At 58.0% G+C, this 14665-nt stretch overlaps 7 protein-coding genes across 7 annotated transcripts; 5 read left to right on the top strand and 2 right to left on the bottom strand.

Moving 5' to 3' along the window:
• Positions 1-191: 191 nt before the first annotated feature.
• Positions 192-714, top strand: ACO1O0_000614 (uncharacterized protein; the record flags this gene model as incomplete). Its single annotated transcript, XM_083190112.1, has 3 exons — positions 192-210; positions 237-546; positions 579-714. The coding sequence occupies 3 exons, from the start codon at positions 192-194 to the stop codon at positions 712-714; spliced, it is 465 nt and encodes a 154-aa protein (XP_083053971.1).
• A 2281-nt stretch (positions 715-2995) lies between these two features.
• On the top strand, positions 2996-3331 carry ACO1O0_000613 (uncharacterized protein; the record flags this gene model as incomplete). The annotated part of the gene is made up of 1 exon (XM_083190111.1): positions 2996-3331. One exon carries the CDS (start codon positions 2996-2998, stop codon positions 3329-3331), a length of 336 nt encoding a protein of 111 aa, XP_083053970.1.
• A 641-nt stretch (positions 3332-3972) lies between these two features.
• ACO1O0_000612 (Rhamnogalacturonase B, N-terminal-domain-containing protein) lies at positions 3973-5653 on the top strand (the record flags this gene model as incomplete). Its single annotated transcript, XM_083190110.1, has 2 exons — positions 3973-4228; positions 4284-5653. 2 exons carry the CDS (start codon positions 3973-3975, stop codon positions 5651-5653), a joined length of 1626 nt encoding a protein of 541 aa, XP_083053969.1.
• Positions 5654-6061: 408 nt separating this feature from the next.
• ACO1O0_000611 (uncharacterized protein) lies at positions 6062-7290 on the top strand (the record flags this gene model as incomplete). The annotated part of the gene is made up of 4 exons (XM_083190109.1): positions 6062-6391; positions 6445-6578; positions 6631-6810; positions 6891-7290. The coding sequence occupies 4 exons, from the start codon at positions 6062-6064 to the stop codon at positions 7288-7290; spliced, it is 1044 nt and encodes a 347-aa protein (XP_083053968.1).
• A 1229-nt stretch (positions 7291-8519) lies between these two features.
• Positions 8520-11013, top strand: ACO1O0_000610 (uncharacterized protein; the record flags this gene model as incomplete). Its single annotated transcript, XM_083190108.1, has 3 exons — positions 8520-8842; positions 8912-9193; positions 9252-11013. The coding sequence occupies 3 exons, from the start codon at positions 8520-8522 to the stop codon at positions 11011-11013; spliced, it is 2367 nt and encodes a 788-aa protein (XP_083053967.1).
• Positions 11014-11394: 381 nt separating this feature from the next.
• On the bottom strand, positions 11395-11985 carry ACO1O0_000609 (uncharacterized protein; the record flags this gene model as incomplete). Its single annotated transcript, XM_083190107.1, has 1 exon — positions 11395-11985. One exon carries the CDS (start codon positions 11983-11985, stop codon positions 11395-11397), a length of 591 nt encoding a protein of 196 aa, XP_083053966.1.
• Positions 11986-12698: 713 nt separating this feature from the next.
• ACO1O0_000608 (alpha/beta fold hydrolase) lies at positions 12699-13733 on the bottom strand (the record flags this gene model as incomplete). Its single annotated transcript, XM_083190106.1, has 1 exon — positions 12699-13733. The coding sequence occupies one exon, from the start codon at positions 13731-13733 to the stop codon at positions 12699-12701; it is 1035 nt and encodes a 344-aa protein (XP_083053965.1).
• Positions 13734-14665: the final 932 nt, after the last annotated feature.

The raw sequence follows: 14665 nt of genomic DNA, 5'->3' as shown, positions 1-14665 counted from the left end.
TCTCAAGGGCATCGTCATCCACCTCCTACGGACTACTTTGTATCCGTATCCTCAACCAGTATCCCGCATCTAGAGCAAGAATTTCCCCAGCATGCGCGGATCATTCTCTCTGCTCCTGGCGCTGCCAGTCTATCTCTCTGCCGCCGCCGCCCTTCCACAAGCAGACCTGAGAGCTCGTGCCGATACCACCGATGACGCAGAAAAGCCCAAGTATTCCGTGATCCCGCTCGAGCCAGGTGAGGACGGCGACGGGCAGCCGGGACATGGTGATGGAGGTGATGGGAATGGTGGAGGCAATGGAGGCAATGGGGGCGATGGGCCTCATGACGATGATGGTGATGGCATCGTGACGGTCGTCCACACGCTCGTCAAGACAAAGGACCCCGTTACATTGAGCATCACTGTATCTGAGGAGGCTGAGACGGTCACCAAGCCGGTGCCGGTACCGGTGCCCACCACCATTGTCAACATCATCGACATGGATGGCGAGGTTACCAAGACGGTCTTTGTGACGCCGACTGGTCTCCCTCCGCCTCCACCACCAAAGTCGACTGATCTCCCCCCGCCTCCACCACCAGAGTCGACTGGTTTCCCTCCGCCTCCACCACCGAAGCCGACAATCACATCTGCTGGAAGCACATCTGCTGGAAGCACATTCAGCACGACCACCCCTATCATCTCGACGCCGACCACCACGGAGGCCTTGCCGACTGAGACCTCCCCAGGCAACTCTACCTTTACCCCAGGCCCTTCAACCTTCTCAACGTCGACCTTTTCCATCTCAACCTTTTCAACAGCCTTCTATTCAATCTCAACCTTTTCAACCTCGATCCTCAAAACATCGGCCTTTTCAACCTCCACCTATCAAGCTGCTTCACCCACAGCAGCACACGACGACGGCCAGTGGCACACGACGTACCCGTCCTGGAACGGCACTGAGCCCCACCGATACCGTCGCTGACCGTAGGGCGCAGCCTGCGGCGCCGTCACGCGATATGTCAGAATGGCACCATGGAGAGAGAGAAAAAGTAGAGAAGGACAAAAGAAAAAGAGGCATTACAACTCAAACGGAGATTGCACCAATGGGCTGCGGGAGGAAACATGTACACTTGTACTATTTTGCATTCTTAGGCGCGCAGCACGGAGTCGACAAGTCATTTTTTTTCCTGGTCGGGGACTTTTTTCAAGACGCAACCAAGCGCTGGGATGCGTGAGGTGCTAATGGGTAGGTAATATGAAGTATGGGAGAATGAGTCAAGAGGAACAAAGAGCCATGAAACATTGCGAGCATTGACTGTGCAACTACGGAGGATAGAATAGATGGATCTTTCTGGGATAGCCACGAATGAATTTGAATGAATTTCTTGAACGAGCTGGACACTAGTCTTTGTGTGTGGCGACGATGCTGCTGAGAGTGCAGCCCTGACACATGATACGAAGCGAGAATACGGGTTTGAAACAGCACAACCATGTCAGGATCTACGAGTAGTCGCATACAGATTCTGAATAAAGAATCAGACAAACGAATGCTTTTCAAAGGTGAGGAAATATGGTTCCTGAAACCACGGGGTTTCTACATATTGAGCTCCCATCAGCGCCGTCCCATGCTAGACGACGTATCTGGGCAACTCAACTAGAAAGAAAACCAGACAGCATTCGGCATACAACCATTGAAGAAGGTGAGACAATCCCACAGTCCCAACTGAAAAAGAGCAGCCCACTTACCCCCCCAACGTTGGATCTCGGCTAGGATACAAAGACGCTACCTACTCATGGACAGCAGCGTCATGCGCCTCGTCCGCGCCGGCGGTGTCATCCACGACGGCAGCAGCCCCACGAACGTGACCGCGGCGGCGCTCACGAACCAGCGCGGCCAATCTAGCAATACGGCCCTCATCGCGTCCGTCGTCATCATTAGCATGGTCGTGGCTGCGCTCGTGGGTGCCGCCGTGCTGCTTGCTAGGAGGAGCGTGCAGAGGCGGAGGCTGCGGGCAAAGCGGACCAAGGTGGTGGCGACGGCGACGGGGGCTAAGGAGGGGGTGGAGGAGATCTGATTATTTGATCCGTTTGTCATCCTTTTCATCCTTTTTTTTTTTTTTTTTTTTTTTTTTTGGGTTTATTTATTTATTTTAGTGCTTCGGAGAGACGTCTCTGGATGATACATGCCGAGGTGCTTGGAGTTTATGTTGGTGCTGGTAGATGATGGGAAGAAACTGAGAAGGAAAAAAAAGAAGCAAACCCACAGAATTTTAGTTCTTTCACTCCTTTAGATACTATCTAGAGAATTATTGAGGCACAGATATGTGCGTTCGTGGACAAGCACTTGACACCGGTTAGTTACATTGGACACATTGGACGGCTATTCATTCAGTCATTACCTAGGTACTTCCATTGGGTACCCTTGCCATGTAGACAGAGCCAACTAGGACTAGCATTTCCCGATCCAACTCGGACAGAAAATGGCATCTGCAACAGCCCATAATTGCATCGAGTCAGGCCCGGCTCACTTGTGCCTGACATGACGATTCCCCAATCGGACTGACGCACGTCGAGGCACCCCCACCGCTGGGCAGCAATTCACCGCCTTGAGGGGGGTTAGAAAGACACGAGGGCTCACACTGGGATCAGAATTTACGGAGCTCTGTGAGCGAAAAAAAAAACCCCCCAAACCATACCGATCTATTCCCCCTGAACGCAATTGTGTAACTCCAGAGTTCCGTCAACCGCGCTGGAGCGGGATACACAGTACTCGCCGTGCCTCAAGAGACCGGCAACCCGGTTCTCCACATTTTCGGCTCCGGCCCGGGAATCCACCTTGACACGGAGTTATCGGCGGTCCCCCGGGGTCATCGACTCATCAACACCACTCTCCGCATTTCTTTTCATCATGAGGGCCACCACGCATTCCCTCCTCTCAATACTATGCCTCGCCTCCTCGGCCCGCCAACTGCACCCCCAACCACCACCACCACCTCCAGCAGCAACCGGCGTCACCATGGCCCCCCTCCACCACCACCGCCGGGCCCAGGCCGAGGGCTCCGAGTGCTCCCCCGAGGGCCAGTGGAACTGCATGCCCGACAGCTGGCAGCGGTGCGCCAGCGGCCGGTGGAGCCCCGCCATGGACCTGGCCGAGGGGACCGCCTGCACGCCCCAGGGCCTGGTGGACGACGTCACGATTGAGCACGACGGGAGTGTGAATGGCGACGGCGACGGCGACGATGATGGCGATGGCGGGGACAGCTTCAGCGGGGCGTCGAGGGGGAGCATGGGCATGTGCCTGGTCCTGACTGTGAGTGTGGCCTGGGCGCAGTGGTATGGGACTCCGTGGTAATAGTACAGTGTGGCCTTGGCAGGGTGTGGCGAGGATGCGACTGGTGGTATATATACTACGCCTTGTTTCAATACTGATGCGGATTGGTGGGTGTCGAGGCCATATCACCGGAACCTGGCCCACCCGTTTCAAGACGTTTCACACGCTCAAGGCAAACCCCAATATCACATTGGTTACTATTACCGCTTTCAATCGTTGGCAATCATGCGCGCCAATGGCCACTTGCAGAGGCGCGTATAATGCGGCATCACCTGAAGCGACCACTTCAGCCTCGGAACATGGCCTCCGCATCAGATATATATGAATCCCTCCCCCGGGAAAAGCGGCAACCTCCTTGGCAGCCACTAATTCCTGGGGACTCCTAGCATGTAAAAATAAAATGCCGGCAGTCCATCTGCTTCGGGAGTTGCCAGAGCCCGGGGTAATTCATCGACGAGAAAGGGAAATGGCGTCCGTCCCGTTGTTTGGGGTCGACGGCCGGCATACCTGACAATAATCCTCCAATCCGAAACAGAGGAAACAGCTGGGGAGGAGGATAAAGATCAGCAGGGTCCGCGGCCAGGCGACAGCTGGAGGGGGGATCTGCAGATAGCTAGTCCTCTGACCGCAGCAGCTACCGTACCAAGTAATAGCACTTAGCCATGTTCGCCAAGTACATCATCTCAGCCTTGCTGGCATCAGCCGCCCCCGTCTTGGCCGCCTTTGGCGTCACAGAGACGGATAGCGCCTACGTCGCAGACTCGGGGAGCTCCAACGGCTTCGTCGTCAGCATTGCCCGTGGCGACGGCTCCATCACCTCGCTAAAGTACAGGGGCACCGAGTATCAGTACGGCTCGCAGACGTCGCACATCGGCTCCGGCCTGGGATCGGCATCCGTGTCATACAAGATCGTCAACGGTGCGTACTAGTAGCACCTCGGTCTTTCCACCCAGAGCTGACCATAAGAAAATAGACCAGTACATTGTCTTCACCGTCGTGGCCAGCAACAGCAACTTTGACCTCACCCACTACTATGTCTTCGCGTCGGGCTCCGACGCCATCCACATGGCCACCGACACGGCCTCGCAGCCCGCTGTCGGCGAGACGCGGTACATTGTGCGCGTCGACTCGGCCAAGCTCCCCGTCGAGTTCCCGTTTGGCGATGTCTCCAACACGGTCAACGGCGAGGCCATTGAGGGCTCCGACGTCTTCCTCGTCAACGGCCAGACCCGCTCCAAGTTTTACTCGTCCGAGCGCTTCATCGACAACGACGTCTACGGCTTCACCAACTCGGCTGGCGACGTCCACGTCAGCTTCGTCACCCACCCGTCCCGCTCCTTCGAGACGAGCTCCGGCGGGCCCTTCTTCCGCGACATCAACACCAACAACGGCGGCGCCTATGGGTCCCTGACCTTCTATATGAACTCGTTCCATACCCAGACCGAGGACTGGCGCCAGGGCTTCCATGGGCCCTACGCCCTGGCCTTCACCCGCTCCGGCATCCCCAAGCAGAAAGAGGTCGACTTCAGCTTCTGGGCCGACCTGGGCATCTCGGGATACGTCCCCGACAGCAGCCGGGGCACCGTGAGCGGCACCGCCAGCGGCACCGACACGGCGTTCGCGACCGTCGTCCACTGGTACAATGCCGACTACCAGTACTGGACCTACGCCAGCAGCTCCGGCGCATTCACCTCGCCCGCCATGATGCCCGGCACCTACACCATGGTCCTGTACCAGGGCGAGCTCAGCGTCGCCACGCAGCAGGTCAGCGTCGCGGCCGGCGGCACCGCATCGGCCAACATCGCCGCCCAGTCCGACATTGTCACCGGCGACCACACCACCGTCTTCCGGATCGGCGACTGGGACGGCCAGCCGACGGGCTTCCGCAACGCCGCCAGCCAGCTGCGCATGCACCCGAGCGACTCGCGCATGGCCAGCTGGGGCCCCGTGACCTTCAGCGTGGGCAGCAGCTCCGTGGGCGACTTCCCCATGGCCCTCTTCAAGGCCGTCAACAGCCCCGTCACCATCAATCTGAGCCTCGACGCGGCCGTCGGAGGCGAGGCGGTGCTGCGCGTGGGAACGACGCTGGCCTTTGCGGGCGGCCGGCCCAGCGTCTCCGTCAACGGCTACACGCAGAGCTTCGGAGCGCCCACGGCCATCGACTCGCGCGGAGTCACGCGTGGTGCGTACCGCGGCCGCGGCAACGTGTACGACGTGGCCATCCCCGCGGGGACGCTGATGGCCGGCGCCAACACCATCACTATCGAGGTCATCTCGGGCAGCTCGGGGGATGCCTATCTGAGCCCCAACTTTGTCTTTGACGCTGTCGAGCTCTTCTACTAGTAGAGTTAGCCATGTAACTAGCATTTGAATGACGTCGAACACATTGAAAATAGTAATACCTACCATAAAATGTGATTGATGACACGCCAAGAAGTGACGATCCAAGCTAGGAAGGGATCGCACCGGAGGGGTTGCATCTGGGGTGAGCACTGTCGGGGGAACAGTACGGATATCAACTGTGCCAATTTCCCAGGATGTTAGTGCTTAAGCCGATGGTACGCCCGAAATGGCGGGACCCCGGACGCGAGCACTAACAGATGAGGAGACCCGTGCTGGTCAAGGGAGAATGGCTTCAAGGTTACGCCAATACGCCAATACTACCACCAACAGATATAATATCCGTGACCAGCCCTCTTACCCAGAACTCGTCATTTCAAACAACTGTGCACCTAACTGCATCTCTTCGCCATGGCTACGAAAGGCACAATCATCGTCACCGGCGCCAATGGCGCCCTCGGCTCCGCCATCGTCGGCCACATCGTCCAGCGTCCAGACCTGGCTTCCAACTATACTGGCATCTACACTGTCCGCAAGACCGCTTCGGCTACGCAGCTGGCCAAGGCGCTTCAGAGCGCGCCCGCTTCGCACAAGAACCAGACCCTCGAGATGGACCTGGGCTCCATCGCCAGCGTGCGCAAGACCGCTGCCCACATCAACCGCCAGGTCGCCGGGGGCCAGCTCCCACCCATCCGAGCTTTGATCTTCAATGCTGGATACCAGGACGGTGGTGACGCCATGGTTGGTGCTCTGACTCTTATGGCTGAAATTGCTATTAACGCTGATGAGCGCAGTACATGAGCGAGGATGGCTACGAGATGAATTGGCAGGTCAACTACCTTGCCAACTTCATCCTCTGCCTGCTCCTTCTCCAGAGCATGGACAAAGAGAACGGACGCATCCTCATTGTCGGAAGCTGGTCACACGAGTGAGTCTTACGTCAGAGCGCCAGCGAGTAAGATCTGACAGCCGCCATGCAGCGTGGACGATAAGCGCAACGAGAACCCGGGACACGCGCCCTACGGCGACCCCAAGTGGCGCGACCTGTTTCCCGGGGCTGAGGAGCTGGCTACAGGGAAATGGAGCACCCCACAAGACGACTCGACGTATTCTGGAATGCGCCGCTACGGCGCAAGTAAGCTCTGTGCCACCATGCTCCAGTACGTCAGCATGCATCCATGATCCTGAGAATAGCACCATGTGCAGGTAATTAGCTGACACGACTGCCCATACGCAAAAGCCAGGAACTGGGCAACCGCCTTGCGCAGGATCCGGTGCTGAAGGGCATTGCCGTCGTGGGACTCGACCCGGGCGCCATGGCGTCCCCCATTGCGCGCAGAGCCGGCTTTCTCAAGGGAGTATTCATGATGCAGTACGCGTTGGGGCTGATGGGGGCACTCGCGGTACGCTGGAACCCCAACGGCATGCTGAGGACGCCGTGGAAGACGGGCGGGGATGCGGTGAGGGCGTGCTTTGACATTGACGTGCCGCCGGGCGAGGCGCTGTACCTCAATGGCACGGACAAGGCCGATGTGGGCAAGGCGGCTAAAGATGAGGCCCGGAGAAAGGCGCTGTGGGCGTACAGCGTCGAGGTGGCGGGGATCAAGGCGGGGGAGACGCCGCTGGGGGATTGGCTGTAGGCGTCATGGCCGTTGGATGCGACGCCGCCACATGTTGTAATTCCCATGTAATGGCCTTGTGTTCCTCGTGCCTGCGATGGCACAGATCAAGGAGGTGGGTGCCCAGTGCCCTGATCGTCGAGGCATGCGAGATTCTAAATTCGAAACCTGTTCCAAAAATGACAACATGGTCCGTGCATCTCCGTTTGTTTCATGCCCAGCAGGGGGACCTGGACCCTTCAGCCCCCCAAAGGCGCAACTTCCCAAGAGCTCCAGGAGCGCAGACCCGGCTTCGATGAAACGAGTCAAACGACTTGACAAGGCCAAGTGGCTGCTTCACCGTTGTCAGAGGCTTAAAGCCCCCTCCCTTTCACTGTTGCTGTGCCTCGGAAGACGGACCTGTGGTGGTGTGGCTTGCGGTGGCCACCATTGTCCCAAACTCGCAACTGCACGGGATAGTCGAGTTCGATGCAGGTTTGCCCGTCACGAGCTATCACAGGCCATCACAGGTCATCACAGGCTCTTGCAACTTTTGCAAGCTGTCACGGCAACTTCACCGCCGGATGCGGAAGGACAGCCGCACGCCGGATGCGTACGAGTACTAGAAATAAAGGACTGGATGCCAGGGTTGCATCTGTAAATTTCCTTTGCATTTTGCGACTGAAGGCCAGTCAATACTTACTTACCTACTCGTCCTGGGGAAGTGGTGATCGTCGGGTTGGTGCAGGAACTGCGTTAGTGCCTGCCCTTGACACTCCTGCGAGCTCCTGTCAACCTGTCAGTACGCAGTAGGCGCTTGCACTGCGCCTGCCACCTGTGCTGCTCAGCGTCAGGTTGGTTCATAAGAAGTCGACGACAGTTCCTTCCCTTCTCTCTTTTTGATCCCTCCAATTCATTTGTCTGATGCAAGTGCGGATACGTAATAGGTAATTCCGTCTGCCACCGACCCTGCTGGCCCAGAGCGCTCGTTGCCAGACCCTCACTCGTTTTCAAGGTTATTTATTACCTACATTGCCTTGTAGTATTTTTACCCGCCTTATAAGCAACAGCTCAGCCCTCCATCAGGCAGGCATTCGAATAGCCAGCCATTCATCGCGCCCATTACAAGGCTCTGGCCATTAAACTTGGCACCCCGTCCAGCTGTCATCCAGTCAGCTGGCCACCAGCTGGCAACGCACATACCTGGCAGGATTCGAAACGGAAGCGTCACTCAGAGCCTGCGCCCTGGAGCCCCTCCAACTTCAGCAGCCATGTGGAACCGCCTCCAGACAGCCGCCAACACCACCACCACCACTCTCATCCAGACGCCTGCCGAACTCTTGCCTCGTCACAACAACAAGAACAATAAGCGTCATCGCCGTCGCCAGCGTCGCTTTTTTGACCTCGACTCCGATTCTGACGAGGCTCCCCCGCCCGACCTCGACCAGGACAGGAAGTTCTGGCAGGCAACCTTCGACAGCCGCCTCAACGACGTCGCCGCTGAAAGCAACGGGCCGTATCGTTACGAGATATACCGCGGGAAGACGGTCCCCAGCCCCAGCCATACGCCTCTCTCCGGCTCGAGGGATCATTTGTAAGTCGCGCCTCACGCACCGCCCGCGCGCCTCTCCGCACATAATTGCTGACTGCTGTTACTGGTCAGGCCCGCCCTCAGCTCAGATGTGAATGCGCAAGCTCAGCCACAGATAAACCCACATCGACGTCGCTTCCAGAGCGAGTCCGGCTGGCGTCCAACAAACGATAGGGACGACAACCTACCTCAGGCCAAGCACGCGCGCCACGAGAGCGAAGCTCCGCACACCATTTCTCGCTCAATCGCGACTCCTTCGCCGCTCGGGAAGATGTACACCTACGGGCGTCGAAACACCGACGCACAGGGAGTCTCCCCGCCGAGCTCTCCCGAGATGAACTCTGCACAGCTCAGGTGAGTGCGATTTGCCGCTGTCAAGGTCCACGGAAGAAGTGCTAATGTTCCCCTGCAGGCACTGGGACCATGACGTATCGCCCATGGAGGATGACGAAGATATGGCTCAGCAGCGAATGTTAGCGGGCGGTCCGCGCCCACCACAGGGACCGGCGGGACCGGTGGCACCTCGCCAGACGCCCTCCAAAATTCCCTCGCCACAGGCACACGGGCGACATGCCAGTGGGCAGCATCCCAAGACGAGCATTCCTATGATGCGTCGCGAGCGGCGCAAGCAGCAGGACGCCGCGCCGGTGGCAGGGGCCAAGCCTTGTCGCCCAAACCAGCAACCCCAGGGCAGAGAAACACCTCCCATAACAAGCTCGGCTTCTTTCCCCAATAATTCTATGGGCTGGCAGGACCCGGCTGGCGGCCGCCTCACCCCTACTTTCGGAGCGCCCATGGACGAGGGCCCGAGGTACGGCATTTCAACCACGATTACTTCAGCCAACAGCCATCAATCGCGAACCCCATCTCCGTCGATTGGCCACCGCCTGCGCCAGCTTGGGAGGAGCAAGCCCGAGCCCATAGAGTCTCGGCCAGCCTGGAATGGCGCAAGTGGACGACAAACTCTGGTCGACCCGGTTAGTGATAATAAGAATGTGGCTCCTCTGGCTATACCACCGAAGAGCAGCAGGAGGGCTGAGCGCACAAAAGATACCCAGGCGCGAAGCGGTCAGCCCACTAACTCGCGGGATGCTGAAACCTCACACGGGTCATCGGCTGCAGCCGCCGTGCGGAAAATCATGCCTTCACGATCGGGTCAAACACCAGAGCCTAGAGGGCAGGCACTTGCAGACACTGGATCTGCGACAAACAGTGCTGCACAGTCCGCGCGGGCTTACCCCAGCCCTCCCGCTCAGTCACCCCCAGCTTCCCAGTCTCAAATAACAGCTCCGCGATCCCAAAACACTCCCGCTGTCCCTCATCTGAGCGTCCCCGACCCTGAAAGGGCTATCAAGAGGAAGCCTCCGCCACCAAGCCAAGCCCCTGCGCCCTCCCATGCTGTTCATCCCTCGACCTCTAGCTCCATCTATTCAACTCAGCCAGGTGCGCAAGGCCTAGGAGCTTCCCCATTCCCCGCCACCATGACTTCACCGAACCCCCGTGCCCCCGATGATAACTGGGTACAACCGTCTTCGCGATTCAGCATCACCACGTACGCGACATCCGCTGCTGGCTCTCCCCGTCCATCCGATGAAGAAGACCGACCCCCTGTGCCCGAGGTACCGCCGGTTGTTTCCATGATGGATCGCAAGAGACCACCACTTCGCGGGAATGATGTCCCTCACTCTTCCGAGGATGAGCCTCTCGTCATTTCCCTCAAGTCGGCGTACGTTTCCAACCCCTCGACTGGCTTGGGGTTAGATAAGATGCAGCCCCGCGGCGATACCGACCTGAGCAGGAACGGCCGCTCGACGTCCATCTCCTCCACGAGCAAGGCCCTGCCTCCAGCACCGCCCGAGATGGTAGAGTCTAAGGACCGGGTGGTGGTTCTCAATGCCAAGCTCTCGAGCCTGGCCCATCGGCGCAACAACATCACCAAGAGCATCAAGCAGATGACGGAACTCATGCCGCCAGACAGACTTTTGGCAAGTGCCGAGGTCCTACGGAGGCGAGAGGACGAGAAGAAGAAGGTGGAAAAGCTCAGGGAGGAGCTTGCAGAGATCCAGCAGCAAGAGTACGATCTCGGCCTGAAGCTGCACCGAGCGTACAAGCGCCAGGACAGGGACGCCGAGTATGAGTCGGGTACACTTTGGGTCAGAAGGGTCACTGGATAGAACGAAGAAAAACAAGCGGGAGCATATGAGCGACGGTGTTTTCATTATTATTTAGGCATGACGAAGCGATGAAACTATTATATTGTGGATGATGATGAGGTTTGGAGAAAGATGTCATCTGGCGATTTCCCCTTGCTCTTTTTACTTCCCTGTACCGTTAACACTTACAATGCGGCGTCGCGAGATCTTGCGAGATGGTTGTTCCATTTCTCCCGACACAATTTGAAGATACCATTTTGCTCTTTTCTCACCAAGCTGTTATATCATTGATTGCTGTGAAGGACAAAGGAAAAGGTGTTCCGCTACTGTTGCAGCGCCACCTCTCATTCGAACTTATTGCTACAACTAACATACGCCTCCCTGGACAGGAGTCGAAGCCACTTACGTACCCCCCTTACCACTTCCCTTCGCCCCCAATGCACTCGTCCCCAGGCACCGCCCCTCCCAGCACGCCGCGCAATAGTCCCCCCCATCGAGAGCCAAGATGGCCAGACACTTGCACTTACCGTCCCACGTGTGCCGGCAGTAGACGTGGCCCCCGCTGAGCGTGTTCCTGCGCCGCATGGGCTGCCGCGGGGGCGAGGAGGGCTCTGCGGAGGGCTCCGCGGAGGACGGTGGCGTGGCTGGTGGGTAGGTAGAGGGCGGGCTGCTAGAGAAGAGGCTCCAGATGCTGCCTGTAAGGCGGCCGGAGAAGCTATGCTTTCTCCTGTTGCTGTTGTTGCTGTTGTTGCTGTTGCTGTGGCCGGTGGTGGTCTGCTCGATAGGGGCTGTGGGGTTGGAGGTGAAGGCTGATTCTGAGCTGCTGGATGTGTCACCAGCGCCATTCTCCTCCTCATCGATTTCCGGGAGACGTGGAAAGATGTTGAGCCCCGTTTCGGGGTCGAGGGAGGGCAGGACGAGGGAGTAGGTGATGAGAGAGGAGAGTTTGGGAAGGGGCTCTCCGGCTGTAGGGGTGGGATGTCCAGCGGCCATGGTGATGGTTGGGGTTTTCTGATCAGGGGTCTGGCTCGGTCTACATCTTCCTCTACTCAATACCGTTGGGTCTTGGATCTGGGGTAGACTGGCTATTCTGGGTGTGCTATATTCCAGGAGGGATGCTTGACAGAGAAGACAAATACAAGTCTTGAGGTGAACATTCTGGCGGTATAAATAACATCAGGGTGCTGTTGACAAGTTTTTAACGACAATATCTTGTTTTCAGGGTGTTTCCCATGGAATATGGTAACCCTGTTTATCGGGTGCACATAGGTCTTTGGGAAACCTCTGGGATGGACATTGTGTTCAGCAAGATGGGCATGAATAGGAGCATGGGCAAGTGGTCGGTGGCCAGTAGAAATTGGGGCCGAGCCCAGCGGTGGTTCTACGGCTCGATCATGGAGAATAGCATTCCGCATACAGGAACAAGGAGAGGCCCTGATTGATACATATCAAATTCATGCCATTATAATGCTATCCAAACGTCACCTCTGTCTTACCGGATCACCGGGATCACCCCAAATGTGTGAATTGATGCCGTCTCCAGTGCTCTGAAACACGAACTACGGACCAGCTGACCGGATCTATCTGGATCTGCAGAATACTGCTTCGGGGAGGGCTAGACAGGGGCGGATTCCATGTCGGACGTGTGCGATAATACCAATGCATTGGCCTTTTATTTACGGTCATACTACACTAGATACCAACCCTTACTCGAGCAACCACTTCAGCAGCCTTAGGTGGAACTCGTTCGAGTTGGAGATTTGCGGCGCATGGCCCAGCTCGGGGAAGCGGATTAGCTCGCCGTTGGGCAGCCTGCTGAGGACCTCCGGGCCGAGCTCGTCAAAGTGGCCCAGCTTCTCGGCGACCTCGGGGGGCGACCACTGGGCGCCAATGGCCGTCCTGTCCTTCTCGCCAATCATGAGCAGGGTCCGGGGCTGGAGGGCCTCGAAGTGCGGCGCCACGGGCCCCGTCAGGACCAGGTCGACGACGCGGGCCTGGGCGCGCACAAAGGACTCGCGCTGGGAGCCGTGGTAGATGTTGGCTGACATGTTGACCCAGACGTCGTACTCGGGCTTCCACTGGCCGACGTAGTACATCTCCTGCTGGTAGGCGCGGATGGACTCGTAGTCGGAGGCGGCCTCCTGGTCCACGGACTGCTCGATGCCGATGTAGGGGACGCCCTTGCCGACGTAGTCCTCGAGGCCGATGGCGTTGATGATGACCAGCCTATCGACATAGTCCGGGTGCTGCAGGCCGAAGCGCGTGGCCATCATGCCGCCCATGGAGTGGCCGATGACGGTGGCCTTTTCGACGCCGAGCGTGTCGAGCAGGCCGCGCGTGTTCCAGACCATCTGGTGGAGGCTGTACTGGTAGTCGGCGGGCTTGGAGCTCTTGCAGAAGCCGATCTGGTCGGGGGCAATGACGCGGTATCCGGAGGCGGTCAGGACGTTGATGGTGGTGACCCAGGTCGGGGCGCAAAAGTTCTTGCCGTGGAGCAGGACGGCCGTCTTGGTGTCCCCGTCCACGCTGGCATTCTGGGGCGGGACGTCCATGAAGGCCATCTCCAGGTCCTGGAGCTGGCTGCTGAACTTGAAGAGCTTGACGGGCCATTGGTAGGTGAAATTGGAGCCATTGAGGTCTTCGGGGAAGGGCCCCTCGTCGATGGAGCCTGTAGCCTGGGCGACGGCCAAGCTGGCAGAGAGGAGGCCTCCGGCGAGGGCAGAGAGCAGCGAGAATCGCATGGCGACGGCGGTGACAATGGAAATGGCAAAGGCGAGGCCGGGGTCGATCAGCTGACGTGTCTGAGGAGAGGCGAGGTCTGGCAGGCACTCTGGTCACCTCAATTGCGTGTCGCGGAGTAAGGGTGACTGGGCGGCTGGGCGACAGAGAGAGACTGCAGCGAGCGACTGTGCCGTTGGGAAGAAATCATGGAGGAGTAGAGGAGACCCTGCGTCAACCCGTGATGACTGATGTTACACATGCCCGTAATGACTGCAACTTGGACGTGCAGGCAAGCCGGTCAGAAACAGAGGCTCCCATATGCCTGGGGGTCAATTGGGGCCTGGGCCAGGAGTTCTGGGGGACCTCGAATCGGGGAGCCTGCCGGCCGAATGTCCTTTGCGTTGGTTCTGCATGATTGATGGTTCCCGTCGGATCATTTACAGCTAATAGTACAGGGATCTCTCAGCTGCCTCTTCGGTCAATTGAAGGTGGAGGATAGAGGGTGGCCGAGGTGGGTGGAGATGGTGAGCGAGAGAGGGGGGGGGGATTTAGGGGAGACTGGGAGGTAAAGCAAGGTGAGGGCAACAGGCATGCCAGGTACCAAAACCCAATTACGCCGTTGACAGCTTGGGTCAAGCCACACTAGTACCTACACAATACCTGCCAACCAACTGTCCACTGTACGCCAGACTCTTTCTCTTCCTGCTGCAGGAAGAAACCTGGGATTGTGTACTTGAAATGTTGAGTTCTAGATTGGCCCGGCTGACAGCCTGCTCTCACCTCGCTCACCTTGCTGGGTGTGGCTAGCTTGAAGCCGACGATGGCCTAGGGGGACGCCATGGGAATGGCGTCTCCCGTAGTCGACACGATGCGCCCCCGACGGAATGTAACGGACGCATGCCGAGAATATTATAGGACATAATACGGCGGTGATGATTGCCGTATCCCATCT

Source organism: Amphichorda felina (assembly GCF_050947745.1).
Source record: "Amphichorda felina strain 45539 chromosome Unknown scaffold_1, whole genome shotgun sequence".
NCBI lineage: Eukaryota > Fungi > Ascomycota > Sordariomycetes > Hypocreales > Bionectriaceae > Amphichorda > Amphichorda felina.
This window is presented reverse-complemented; position numbering and strand designations above follow the sequence as displayed.